The sequence below is a fragment of the Athene noctua genome, chromosome 38 (genome assembly GCF_965140245.1).
Source record: "Athene noctua chromosome 38, bAthNoc1.hap1.1, whole genome shotgun sequence".
NCBI lineage: Eukaryota > Metazoa > Chordata > Aves > Strigiformes > Strigidae > Athene > Athene noctua.
The window spans coordinates 666506-680992 of record NC_134074.1 but is presented as its reverse complement, the minus strand read 5'-3'; the positions used below and the strand labels follow the sequence as shown (position 1 = coordinate 680992).

Below are 14487 nucleotides of genomic sequence, written 5' to 3'. Positions count from 1 at the left end.
CTCAACCACCCAACTAACCGCTCAACCACCCAACTAACCAACTAACCAACCACCCAATTAACCACTCAACCACCCAACCACCCAACTAACCAACTAATCACCCAACTAACCAACCAACCATCCAACTAACCAACCACCCAACCACCCAACTACTCAACCACCCGACTAACCACTCAACCACCCAACTAACCAACTAACCAACCACCCAACCACCCAACTAACCAACTAACCAACCACCCAACCACCCAACTAACCACTCAACCACCCAACTAACCACCCACCCCCCCGCCCCCCCACTCACCCCCACCCAACCCAACTAACCCCCAACTAACCCAACTAACCCCCAACTAACCCAACTAACCCCCAACTAACCCAACTAACCCCCCTCAACTACCCAACCCCTCCGCCCCGCCCCCAAGTCACGTGACTCCGCCCACGCCAGACGCCGCCGCTCGCCGCTTTTTTTTTTTTTTTTTTTTATTCAGGAAAAACGAAAAACCGGGGGGGGGGGGGGGGGCGTGGCTCCATCCGAAGCTCCTCCCCCCTTTTTTTTTTCCCCATCCTTTCCTCTCTCTCTCTCTCTCTCTCCGGTCGGCCATTTTGAATCCACGAAACCCCTCCCACTTAATTACCCGGCATCCTTTGCACCTGCCGCTGGGTGAACTTCATGGCCAGGCCCTCGTGGAGGACCATGCAGACGTAAACGTCTCCAGCCAACCAGCCGCTTTTGGGGGCGGCCATCTTGCTGTAGACGAAATAAGTCCCTCCCCGGCCGCCATCTTGAAGAGGCGACGTCGTCACGTACGAAGTTTCCGGCGCGTCCCGGTGATTTTTTAACCACCGGATCTGGAGGTCGGCGGGTTGGAACCCCCGCGCCAGGCACGTCAGCGTCACCTCGTCCTGCGACAGCTCGTCCGCGTGGGGCGGCAGGAGGAAGACGAGGGGCGCGGTGGGTTGGCCTGTGGGGGACGGGGAGGTGGGAGGGCTTAGAGAAGCTTCGAGAAGCCCCGAGAAGCCCCGAGAAGGCCTGAGAAGGTTCAAGAAGGTTCAAGAAGGTTCGAGAAGGCCTGAGCAGGCCCGAGCAGGCCCGAGCAGGCCCGAGCAGGCCTGAGCAGGCCCAAGAAGGCCCGAGCAGGCCCGAGCAGGCCCGAGAAGGTTCAAGAAGGTTCGAGAAGGCCCGAGAAGCCCCAACCAGGTTGGAGAAGCCCCAAGAAGGTCCAAGAAGCCCCGAGCAGGCCCAAGAAGGTTCAAGAAGGTTCGAGAAGCCCTGAGCAGGCCCAAGAAGTTTCAAGAAGGTTTGAGAAGGCCCGAGCAGGCCCGAGCAGGCCGGAGCAGGCCCGAGCAGGCCCAAGAAGCCCCAAGAACCCCCAAGCAGGCCTGAGAAGGCCCAAGCAGGTTGGAGAAGCCCGAAGAAGCCCCGAGCAGCCCCAAGCAAGCCCGAGCAGGCCCAAGAAGCCCCGAGTAGGCCCAAGAAGCCCCGAGCAGGCCTGAGCAGGCCCAAGAAGCCCCGAGAAGCCCCGAGCAGCCCCGAGCAGGCCCAAGAAGCCCCGAGCAGGCCCGAGTAGGCCCAAGAAGCCCTGAGAAGCCCCAAGAAGCCCCGAGAAGCCCCGAGCAGCCCCGAGCAGGCCCAAGAAGCCCCGAGCAGGCCCGAGTAGGCCCAAGAAGCCCCAAGAAGCCCCATGAAGCCCCAAGAAGCCCAGAGCAGCCCCGAGCAGCCCTGAGAAGCCCCGAGCAGGCCCGAGCAGGCCCAAGCAGCCCCGAGCAGGCCTGAGAAGGCCCGAGAAGCCCCAAGAAGCCCCAAGAAGCCCCGAGCAGGCCCGAGCAGGCCCAAGAAGCCCTGAGAAGCCCCAAGCAGCCCCAAGCAGGCCCAAGAAGCCCCGAGCAGGCCCAAGAAGGCCCAAGAAGCCCTGAGAAGCCCCAAGAAGCCCCGAGCAGCCCCGAGCAGGCCCAAGAAGCCCCGAGCAGCCCCAAGAAGCCCCAAGAAGCCCCAAGCAGCCCCGAGCACGCCCACGAAGCCCCAAGAAGCCCCAAGAAGCCCCAAGCAGGCCTGAGCAGGCCCAAGAAGCCCCAAGAAGCCCCAAGAAGCCCCGAGCAGCCCCAAGAAGCCCCGAGCAGGCCCAAGAAGCCCCAAGAAGCCCCGAGCAGGCCCGAGCAGGCCGGAGCTAGGCCTGACCTGAGCTCTTGGCGACGCTGCGGTGCAGCGCCGCCGGCAGGTCGCGGTGTCGCACGGTGCAGGTGAAGCGCTCGCCGGCTTGCCACTGCTGGCTGGAGATGGCCACCGTGCTGGTGGCCGTGAAGGTCCCGTTGAACTGTTCCCGCAGGTCCAGCAGGTCCGGTTGGAGGCCCCCGGGCGTCTCCTTGGACCACGTGACTTGAAGGTCCGAGTCGCTGGGCAAGTTGGTGACCAGGCAGCGCAGCTTGGGCTCGCGGCTGATGTAAAGGTCCACCAGGGTGGGCGGGAGGACGTAGATCGCGATGCGATTGGCCGACGGCGCGTCCAGGCCTGGAGGAGGAGGTGGGGGTGGGTCTGGGGGGTGTGGCTAGCTTCTGGGGGTGGCCACGGGACCCGCTCTGGTGGCCACGGGATCCCATCGTGGTCCTGGGAGCTTCTGGGTGGCCACGGGACCTGCTTTGGTGGCCATGAGACTTTTTGGGGTGGCCACGGGACCTGCTCTGGTGGCCACGGGACCTTCTAGGTGGCCACGGGACCTGCTCTGGTGGCCACAGGACCTTCTGGGGTGGCCACAGGACTTTTTTGGGTGGCCATGAGACTTTTTGGGGTGGCCACGGGACCTTCTAGGTGCCCACGGGACTGTCTAGGTGGCCACGGGACTGTCTAGGTGGCCACGGGACCTGCTCTGGTGGCCACAGGGACCTTCTGAAGTGGCCAAGGAACTTTTTAGGGTGGCCACGGGACCTTCTGGGTGGCCACAGGACGTTCTTGGGTGGCCACAGGACCCCATTGTGGACATGAGACCTTCTGGGGTGGCCACGGGACTTGTCTAGGTGGCCACGGGACCTGCTCTGGTGGCCACAGGACCTTCTGGGGTGGCCACGAGACTTTTTGGGGTGGCCACGGGACCTTCTAGGTGGCCACGGGACCTTCTGGGTGGCCATGGAGCTTCTAGGGTGGCCACAGGACTTTTTGGGGTGGCCACGGGACCTTCTGGGGTGGCCACGGGACTGTCTAGGTGGCCACGGGACCTTCTCTGGTGGCCACAGGACCTTCTGGGGTGGCCACAGGACTTTTTTGGGTGGCCACAGGACCCCATCGTGGTCCTGGGCGCTTCTGGGTGGCCACGGGACCTGCTTTGGTGGCCACGGGACCTTCTGGGTGGCCATGGAGCTTCTGGGGTGGCCACAGGACTTTTTTGGGTGGCCACGGGACCCCATCGTGGTCCTGGGAGCTTCTGGGTGGCCACAGGACCTGCTTTGGTGGCCATGAGACTTTTTGGGGTGGCCACGGGACCTGCTCTGGTGGCCACGGGACCTTCTGGGTGGCCACGGGATGTTCTGGGGTGGCCACAGGACTTTTTGGGGTGGCCACAGGACCCCATCGTCGTCCTGGGAGCTTCTGGGTGGCCACGGGACCTGCTCTGGTGGCCACAGGACTTTTTGGGGTGGCCACGGGACCCCGACATGGTCACGGGACCTCCCGGGGTGGCCACAGAGTTTCTGGGGGGCAGGTAGGACCCCGCCCTGGTCAGCTGACCTCCTCTGATTGGGCCCCGCCCCGCCGTGGTGGCCATCACGTGACTCACCTGAGCAGAAGCGGGCGTGGTCCTGCTGGACGGTGCCGGAGGCGGGATGTTTGACCTGACAGGTGAACGTCTTCCCTTCCGACCAATCGGAGCCGCTGACGTTGGCCCGGCTCGTGGCCGAATACGTGACTCCTCCCTCATCCGGGCACGGCGAGCTTTGAGTAGCCAATAGGAGCCCGCCGACTCCGTCCACTAACCACTCCACTTCCAGGGTGGGCGGGGCGAAGCCGTCAATCAGACAGACAAGCTCCACTGACTCCTCCCCCGACGGGGTGCACGTGGGGGCGGAGTGAAGCACGTGGACCTCGGGGGGAACCGGCCGCGACGACGCTTCGCACGCTGCCAAAAAAGGGAAGGGGCGTGGCCAAGATGGCGGCGGGTCACGTGGGGCGGCGGGCGGGCGCGGGGGGGGGGGGGGCGGGGAGGAGTTTAGGGAGGGGAGGGGCGGGGCACGGAGGTTACGCCCCGTTGGGGAGGGTCTTGGGGGGGGGGTGTGGAGGGGGTTCGAAAAGTGGGAGGAGCTTCCGTGGACCAATGAGAAGCTCCCGCCTCCATATTTGGCCATGGAGAGGTGGGAGGGGCTTCCAGGATTGATGGAGAGGTGGGAGGAGCCTCCACGGACCAATAAGAAGCTCCCAGGTCTCCCCATGGCCACGAAAAAGTGGGAGGAGCTTCCGTGGACCAATAAGAACCTCCCACCTCCCTCTATGGTCACGGAGAAGTGGGAGGGGCTTCCGTGGACCAATGAGAACCTGCCACCTCCATATATGGTCACGGAGAAGTGGGAGGGGCTTCCGTGGACCAATGAGAACCTGCCACCTCCATATATGGGCATGGAGAGGTGGGAGGGGCTTCCGCGGACCAATGAGAACCTCCCACCTCCATATATGGCCATGGAGAGGTGGGAAGAGCTTCTGTGGACCAATGAGAAGCTCCCACCTCCATATATGGCCATGGAGAGGTGGGAAGAGCTTCTGTGGACCAATGAGAAGCTCCCATCTCCATATATGGCCACAAAAAAGTGGGAGGAGCTTCCGTGGACCAATAAGAACCTCCCACCTCCCTCTATGGCCATGGAGAGGTGGGAGGGGCTTCTGTGGACCAATAAGAACCTCCCACCTCCATATATGGCCACGAAAAAGTGGGAGGAGCTTCCGTGGACCAATGAGAACCTCCCACCTCCATATATGGCCATGGAGAGGTGGGAAGAGCTTCTGTGGACCAATGAGAACCTCCCACCTCCATATATGGTCACGAAAAAGTGGGAGGAGCTTCCACGGACCAATAAGAACCTCCCACCTCCATATATGGTCATGAAAAAGTGGGAGGAGCTTCTGTGGACCAATAAGAACCTCCCACCTCCATATATGGCCACAAAAAAGTGGGAGGAGCTTCCGTGGACCAATGAGAACCTCCCACCTCCCTCTATGGCCATGGAGAGGTGGGAGGGGCTTCCACGGACCAATAAGAACCTCCCACCTCCATATATGGTCACGAAAACCTGGGAGGAGCTTCCGTGGACCAATAAGAACCTCCCACCTCCATATATAGTCATGAAAAAGTGGGAGGAGCTTCTGTGGACCAATGAGAACCTCCCACCTCCATATATGGCCATGGAGAGGTGGGAAGAGCTTCCGTGGACCAATAAGAACCTCCCACCTCCATATATGGCCACGAAAACCTGGGAGGAGCTTCCGTGGACCAATGAGAACCTCCCACCTCCCCCAATGGCCCCCCCCAAAGTAAGCCCCGCCCCTTAGGCCCCTCCCCCCTGCCCGTTACCTTTGACCTCTCGCGATTGGCTGGTGCCGGTGGGGGGATGGGCCACGGTGAGGCCGTACGAGCGTCCGGGCGTGGTCGCCGGCGGCCGCCATTGGCTGACGGAGCGGTACAGGCCGCTGGCCGGGTCGCGATTGGTTGGGTAGGTGATGACGTCATCCTCCGAAGCCCCGCCCCACGTCACGGTGACGGGCGGGGGGGAGTAACCGCTGATCAGACAGGTGGCGGGGGCGGGGCCGGCGGGGGCGGGGCAGCACGTGGACAGCGGGAAGAGCTTGGGGGGGGAGGGCGGGGCTGGGGGGGCGGGGAAAAAACAAAGATGGCGGAAGAAAGGGGGTGGGGGGTGGGGTTAGGTGCGGGGCGAAGGGAATTTCTGCCCCATAGATCCGAGCTCCGACCCACAGAGGGAGAAATTCCGCCCCAGAGACAGAGAAATTCGGCCCCGTAGAGAAATTTCTGCCCCATAGAGCGAGTTCTGACCCATAGATCGAGAAATTCTGCCCCATAGATCGAGTTCTGACCCATAGATAGGGAAGTTCTGCCCCATAGATCGAGTTCTGACCCATAGATCGGGAGCTTCTGCGCCATAGATCGAGTTCTGACCCATAGATGGGGAAGTTCTGCCCCATAGATCGAGTTCTGACCCATAGATGGGGAAGTTCTGCCCCATAGATCGAGTTCTGACCCATAGATCGGAAGCTTCTGCCCCATAGATTGGGGGAGGGGATGAGACACCAAGTCTCCCTCCAGCCCCACACCTCTCCCTGCCCCACAGCTCATCCTGACCCACAGATTTCCCTGCCCCACACCTCTCCCTGCCCCACACTTTTCCCTGCCCCACATCTGTGACCCACAACTCTCCCTGCCCCACAACTGTGACCCACAGCTACTCCTGCCCCACATTTTTCCCTGCCCCACAGCGAGCTGAGCTCACAGCTCTCCCTGCCCCACAGCTACTCCTGCCCCACAGATTTCCCTGCCCCATAGCGAGCTGGACCCACACCTCTCCCTGCCCCACATTTTTCCCTGCCCCACATCTGTGACCCACAGCTCTCCCTGCCCCACAGATTTCCCTGCCCCACACCTCTCCCTGCCCCACACTTTTCCCTGCCCCACATCTGTGACCCACAGCTCTCCCTGCCCCACAGCCCATCCTGCCCCATAGCTAGCTGGCCTCACACCTATCCCTGCCCCACACTTTTTCCTGCCCCACAGCTCTCCCTGCCCCATAGAGAGCTGGACCCATAGCTCATCCTGCCCCACATTTTTCCCTGCCCCATAGCGAGCTTGACCCACAGCTCATCCTGCCCCACAGATTTCCCTGCCCCACAGCTCATCCTGCCCCATAGCGAGCTGGACCCATAGCTCTCCCTGCCCCACAGCTGTGACCCACAGCTCCTTCTGCCCCACAGATTTCCCTACCCCATAGCGAGCTTGACCCACAGCTCTCCCTGCCCCACACTTTTCCCTGCCCCACAGCTCATCCTGCCCCACAGATTTCCCTGCCCCACACCTTTCCTGCCCCATAGCAAGCTGGGCTCACACCTCTCCCTGCCCCACACCTTTCCCTGCCCCACAGCTCATCCTGCCCCATAGCAAGCTGGACCCACAGCTCTCCCTGCCCCATAGCGAGCTGTGACCCACAGGTCTCCCTGCCCCACACTTTTCCCTGCCCCACAGCCCATCCTGCCCCATAGCGAGCTGGGCTCACGCCTCTCCCTGCCCCACAGCTCTCCCTGCCCCATAGCGAGCTGGACCCACAGCTCATCCTGCCCCACACCTTTCCCTGCCCCACAGCTCATCCTGCCCCATAGAGAGCTGGACCCATAGCTCATCCTGCCCCACATTTTTCCCTGCCCCATAGCGAGCTTGACCCACAGCTCTCCCTGCCCCACACCTCTCCCTGCCCCACAGCTCATCCTGCCCCGTAGCGAGCTGGACCCACACCTCTCCCTGCCCCACAGCTGTGACCCACAGCTCCTTCTGCCCCACAGATTTCCCTACCCCATAGCGAGCTTGACCCACAGCTCTCCCTGCCCCACACTTTTCCCTGCCCCACAGCTCATCCTGCCCCACAGATTTCCCTGCCCCACACCTTTCCTGCCCCATAGCAAGCTGGGCTCACACCTCTCCCTGCCCCATACCTTTCCCTGCCCCACAGCTCATCCTGCCCCATAGCAAGCTGGACCCACAGCTCTCCCTGCCCCATAGCGAGCTGTGACCCACACCTCTCCCTGCCCCACACTTTTCCCTGCCCCACAGCTCTCCCTGCCCCATAGAGAGCTGGACCCATAGCTCATCCTGCCCCACATTTTTCCCTGCCCCATAGCGAGCTTGACCCACAGCTCATCCTGCCCCACAGATTTCCCTGCCCCACAGCTCATCCTGCCCCATAGCGAGCTGGACCCATAGCTCTCCCTGCCCCACATCTGTGACCCACAGCTCTCCCTGCCCCATAGCAAGCTGGACCCATAGCTCTCCCTGCCCCACAGCTGTGACCCACAGCTCCTTCTGCCCCACAGATTTCCCTACCCCATAGCGAGCTTGACCCACAGCTCTCCCTGCCCCACACTTTTCCCTGCCCCACAGCTCATCCTGCTCCATAGCAAGCTGGACCCACAGCTCTCCCTGCCCCATAGCGAGCTGGACCCACAGCTCATCCTGCCCCACATTTTTCCCTGCCCCATAGCGAGCTTGACCCACAGCTCTCCCTGCCCCACACCTTTCCCTGCCCCACAGCTCATCCTGCCCCATAGCGAGCTGGACCCACACTTCTCCCTGCCCCACAGCTGTGACCCACAGCTGTCCCTGCCCCATAGCTCTCCCTGCACCACACCTTTCCTGCCCCATAGCGAGCTGGACCTACAGCTCATCCTGCCCCACACCTTTCCCTGCCCCACAGCTCATCCTGCCCCACAGCTCATCCTGCCCCATAGCGAGCTGGACCCATAGCTCTCCCTGCCCCACAGCTGTGACCCACAGCTCTCCCTACCCCATAGCTCTCCCTGACCCACAGCTGTGACCCACAGCTCATCCTGCCCCACAGATTTCCCTGCCCCACAGCTCTCCCTGCCCCATAGCGAGCTGTGACCCACAGATTTCCCTGCCCCACACTTCTCTCCCTGCCCCACAGCTGTGACCCACAGCTCATCCTGCCCCATAGATTTCCCTGCCCCATAGATTTCCCTGCCCCACACCTCTCCCCCCGTCCCTGAGCCCCCGCTGCCATTTTGGGTCCAAAAGTCTCATTTTCGGTCCATCCCGAAGCCTCCGGATCTCTCGGGGGAATTTTGGGCTCAAAACCGGCGATTTTGGGGCCATCCCGAAGGTTTCCCGTCCTTGGGGCCAAAATGACGATTTTTTGGGTCCAAAATTGTGATTTTTGGGTCCAAAATGACGATTTTTGGGATCCACAACGAAGAATTTTTGGGTGCAAAATGTCGATTTTTGAGTTTAAAATGAAGATTTTTGGCTCCAAAATGAAGAATTTTGGGTCCAAATTGAAGATTTTTGGGTCCAAAACGACGATTTTTGGGTTCAGGCTGAAGATTTTTTGCTCCAGAACGAAGATTTTCGGCTCCAAAATGATGATTTTTTTACCCCAAAATTATGATTTTTTTGCCCCAAAATGACGAATTTTGGCTCCAAAATGACGATTTTTTGGGTCCAAATTGAAGATTTTTGGGTCCAAACTGAAGATTTTTGGCTCCAAAATGTCCATTTTTTGGGGCCAAACCGACGATTTTTGGGTCCAGAACGAAGATTTCGGGCTCCAAAATTTCGATTTTTGGCTCCAAAATGACGAATTTTTGGGTCCAAAATGACGATTTTTGGGTCCAGCCTGAAGAGTTTTTGCTCCAAAATGACGATTTTTGGCTCCAAAATGACAAATTTTTGGGTCCAAAATGACGATTTTTGGGTCCAGCCTGAAGAGTTTTTGCTCCAAAATGACGATTTTTGGCTCCAAAATGACAATTTTTTGGGTCCAAAATGACGATTTTTTGCTCCAAAATGACGATTTTTGGGTCCAAAATGACGATTTTTGGGTCCAGCCTGAAGATTTTTGGGTCCAAAATGACGATTTTTTGGGTCCAAAATGACGATTTTTGGCTCCAAAATGACGATTTTTTGGGTCCAAATTGAAGATTTTTGGGTCCAGCCTGAAGATTTTTTGCTCCAAAATGACGATTTTTGGCTCCAAAATGACAATTTTTTGGGTCCAAAATGACGATTTTTGGGTCCAAAATGACGATTTTTGGCTCCAAAATGACAAATTTTTGGGTCCAAAATGACGATTTTTGGCTCCAAAATGACGATTTTTTGGGTCCAAAATGACGATTTTTGGCTCCAAAATGACGATTTTTTGGGTCAAAATTGAAGATTTTTGGGTCCAGCCTGAAGATTTTTTGCTCCAAAATGACGATTTTTGGCTCCAAAATATCCATTTTTTGGGTCCAAATTGAAGATTTTTTGCTCCAAAATGTCGATTTTTCGCTCCAAAATGTCGATTTTCGGCTGCAAAATAGCGATTTTTTTTTGGGTCCAAACCGACGGGTTTTGGCTCCTCGGTCTCCCCAATAGCGATTTTTGTCTCATCCCGCCGCGTTTTTGGGTGTAAAACGGCGCTTTTTGGCTCCGCGCCGAGTCCCTCCCGCCCCTCCGGCGGCGATTTTGGGTTCAGAATGACGAGTTTTGGGTCCGGGGTGTTTTGTTGTTTTTTTTTTTTTTTTTTTTTTTCTTTTTTCCACCGAAATGCCTCAAAAAAAAAACCCAAAAAAACCCCAAAACCACAAAACCCGTCAGGCAGGTGCAAAACCCCAAAATAACGATTATTTCACCCAAAAAAAAAATTCCCCAAATTCGGGGGAAATTCGCCCGAAATCGGTCAAGGAAGGAGGGGGCGGGGCCGGCCCCAAAATCGCCGCATTTAGCCCCAAATCGGGGCTGGGGGGGGCGGTGAGTGAGGAGAAGAGTTAATTAGTCCTTAATAATTAATGGAGAGATAATTAAGGGAGCGGGAATTAATTAATAACGGCGATAATTAAAAATAAATAATAATTAATAATTAAAGAGAAATCATAACTATTAATAAATAAGAAATAAATAATTAATAATAAATAATTATTAATTATTAATTAATAATTAATAATTAATAATTAATAATAATTAATGGATAGATAATTAGGGAGAGCGATAGGCAACGGGAGCGGTAATTAATTAAAAAAGGCGATAATTTAAAATAATTAATAATTAATAATCAATAATTAATAAATAAAAATAATAATTAGTAATCAGTAATTAATAATAATAATTAATGGATAGATAATTAGCGAGAGCGATAGGCAATGGGAGCGGTAATTAATTAATAACGGCGATAATTAACAATTAAAGAGAAATCCTAATTAATGATTGATAAAGAAGAAATTAAAATTAATTAGTATTGATTAATAATTAATGGCTGGATAATTAGCGAGAGCGATAGGCAACGTGAGAGAGAATTAATTAATAAAGGCGATAATTAAAAATAAATAATAATAATTAATAATTAATAAATAAAAATAATTATTAGTAATTAATAATAATTAATGGATAGATAATTAGCAAGAGCGATATGCAATGGGAGCGATGATTAATTAATAATGGTGATAATTAATAATTAAAAAGAAATAATAATTAAGAATAAATAATAAATAAATAATTAATAATAAATAATAATAATTAATGGATAGATAATTAGCGAGAGCGATAGGTAATGGAAACGATAATTAATTAATAAGGGCGATAATTAATAATTAAAAAGAAATAATAATTATTGATTAATAAATAAGAAATAAAATTTAATTAGTATTAATTAATAATTAATAATTATAATAAATGGATAGATAATTAGCGAGAGCGATGGGCAACGGGAGCGATAATTAATTAATAAAGGCGATAATTAAAACTAAATAATAATTAATAGTTAAGAAAAAAGAAATAAAAATAATAATTAGTAATCAATAATTAATAATAATAATTAATGGATAGATAATTAGCGAAGGCGATAGGTAATGGGAGCGGTAATTAATTAATAAAGGCGATAATTAAAAATCAATAATAATTAATAGTTAATAAATAAGAAATAAAAATAATTATTAGTAATTAATAATGAATAATAATGATTAATGGATAGATAATTAGCAAGAGCGATATGCAATGGGAGCGGTAATTAATTAATAACGGCGATAATTATTAATGAAAAAGAAATAATAATTAATGATAAAAAATAAATAATTAGTAATTAATAATTAATAATAATAATAATTAATGAATAGATAATTAGCGAGAGCGATAGGCAAGGGGAGCGATAATTAATGAGGTTAATAGCTAATTATTGATAATTAATGGGATCGGAGATTGATAAAAGAACTAATGAAGCATTAATGGGATCGGTGACTAATGAGATCGATAATTAAGAAAAGACCTAATTAATCATTAAGGATTAATGGGACTGATAATTAGTGAGAGCGATAGTAAATGGGATCGATAATTAATAAAAGCACTCATTAATAATTAATAATCAATAATGCGTAATACTTGATAAATTATAATTGATAATCGATAATTAATAATTAATTAATAAGGGATAATTAATAATTGATAATTAATAATTAATAAGATCGATAATTAGGGAGATCTATAATTAACAGGCGAGATAATCAATGGGGTCGATAATTAATAAGATTAATAAATAATTAGATTAATAAATAATCATTATTAATTCATGCGGGTCACTAATTAATGGGGTCACTAATTAATTTTTTTGCCCCAAATCCGGGTATTTCGCCCCAAATTCGTTTTTTTTTTTTCCCTCAAATCCGGTTTTTTTTCCCCAAATTTGGAATTTTTTGCCCCAAATCAGGTTTTTTTGCCCCAAATCCAAATATTTTGCCCAAAATCTTTAATTTTTACCTCAAATCACTTTTTTTGGGCCCAAATTTGGGATTTTTTGCCCCAAATCCGGGTATTTTATCCCCAAACCCAGGATTTTTGCTCCAAATCTGGATTTTTTGCCCCAAATCCGAGATTTTTTACCCCAAATTTGAGCTTTTTGCCCCAAATTTGGGATTTTGGCCCCAATTCCGGGTATTTTGCCCCAAATCTGGGATTTTTGCCCCAAATCCGCCTTTTTTTCCCCAAATTATTTTTTTTTCCCCAAATCCACATTTTTTGCCCAAAATCCGGAGTTTTTACCCCAAATCCACCTTTTTTTCCCCCAAATCCGGGTATTTTGCCCAAAATCCGGATTTTTTTGCCCCAAATCCACCATTTTTACCCCAAATCCGCTATTTTCCCCCAAATTTGGAATTTTTTGCCCCAAATCATTTTTTTTTCCCCAAATCCAAATATTTTGCCCAAAATCTGGGATTTTTTGGCCCGAAATTCGCGTTTTTCTTCCCAAATCCGGGTATTTTGCCTCAAATCTGGATTTTTTACCCCAAATCAGGGGTTTTTTGCCCAAATTTGTTTGGTTTTATTTTTCCCCAAATCAGCTTTTTTTTCCCCCCAAATTTGTGGTTTTTTTTCCCAAATCCGGGATTTTTACCCCAAATCCGGATTTATTTTTGCCCCAAATCCGGGTATTTTTACCAAAATCTGGAATTTTTACCCCAAATCCGGGTATTTTGCCCAAAATCCGGAATTTTTACCCCAAATCCAGCTATTTTGCCCAAAATCCGGGATTTTCACCCCGAATCCGTTTTGTTTTTTCCCCCAATTATTTTTTTTTCCTCCAAATCCATTTTTTTTCCCAAAATTTGGGATTTTTTGCCCCAAATCAGTTTTTTCCCCAAATCCGTGGTTTTTTCCCAAAATCCGCGTTTTTTGCCCCAAATCCGTTTTCTTTTGCCCCAAATCCGGATTTTTTACCCCAAATACGTTTTTTCTTCCCCAAAATTCGTTTTTTTTCCCCAAATCCACCTTTTTTACCCCAAATTCGGGTTTTCTTCCCCCAAATCATTTTTTCTCCCAAAATTCGTTTTTTTTTCCCCAAATCCGAGATTTTTGCCCCAAATCCATTTTCTTTTTCCCCAAATCCGTTTTTTTTTGCCCCCAAATCCACCTTTTTTTGCCCCAAATTTGTTTTTTTTCCCCAAAAATCCGTTTTTTCCCCAAATCCACATTTTTTTGCCCCAAATCTCTTCTGTTCTTTTTTCTCCCCCAAATCCGGACTTTTTGCCCCAAATCCGGATTTTTTTGCCCCAAATTCGGGTTTTTTTGTCCTAAATGTTTTATTTTTTTTCCCCCCGCAGGCGGCTGCCGGCGGCCGGAGGAGGCGGAGCCACGTGGGAGCCAATGGGAGCGCGGGGGCGGGGCTGGGGATGTTGGGCTGCGGGTCGGGCTCAGGATCAGGATTAGGATCGGGATCAGGTTTAGTGGGATCGGGATCAGGATTAGGATCGGGATTAGGATTAGGATCGGACCCAGGATCAGGATTAGGACCAGGACCAGGATCACGGGTATCAACACTGGGACCAGGATCAGATTTAGGACTGGGATTAGGATTAGGATCAGGACCCGGATCAGGGCGAACCCCACATGACCTGGGGTTGCTGCGGTTGGGCGGAGCCAGCTAGGCTCGGCCTAGACCTGACCCAGCAAAGCTCAGCTCAGGGCTGTCCTAGCAAAACTCAGCTCTGACATTACCCAGCAAAGCTCAGCTCAGAGCTGGCCTAGCAAAGCTCAGCTCTGATATTACCCAGCAAAGCTCAGCTCAGGGCTGTCCTAGCAAAGCTCAGCTCTGATATTACCCAGCAAAGCTCAGCTCAGGGCTGTCCTAGCAAAGCTCAGCTATGATATTACCCTGCAAAGCTCAGCTCAGGGCTGTCCTAGCAAAGCTCAGCTCTGATATTACCCAGCAAAGCTCAGCTCAGGGCTGTCCTAGCAAAGCTCGGCTCTGATATTACCC

At 52.0% G+C, this 14487-nt stretch overlaps 1 gene segment (V, D, J or C); it reads right to left on the bottom strand.

Moving 5' to 3' along the window:
- Positions 1-595: 595 nt before the first annotated feature.
- On the bottom strand, positions 596-9985 carry LOC141972975 (immunoglobulin heavy constant epsilon-like). The segment is given in 5 exon segments: positions 596-959; positions 2174-2503; positions 3762-4100; positions 5544-5834; positions 9277-9985. Coding segments are annotated over 5 exon segments (2004 nt in total).
- Between the last annotated feature and the right edge of the window lie 4502 nt (positions 9986-14487).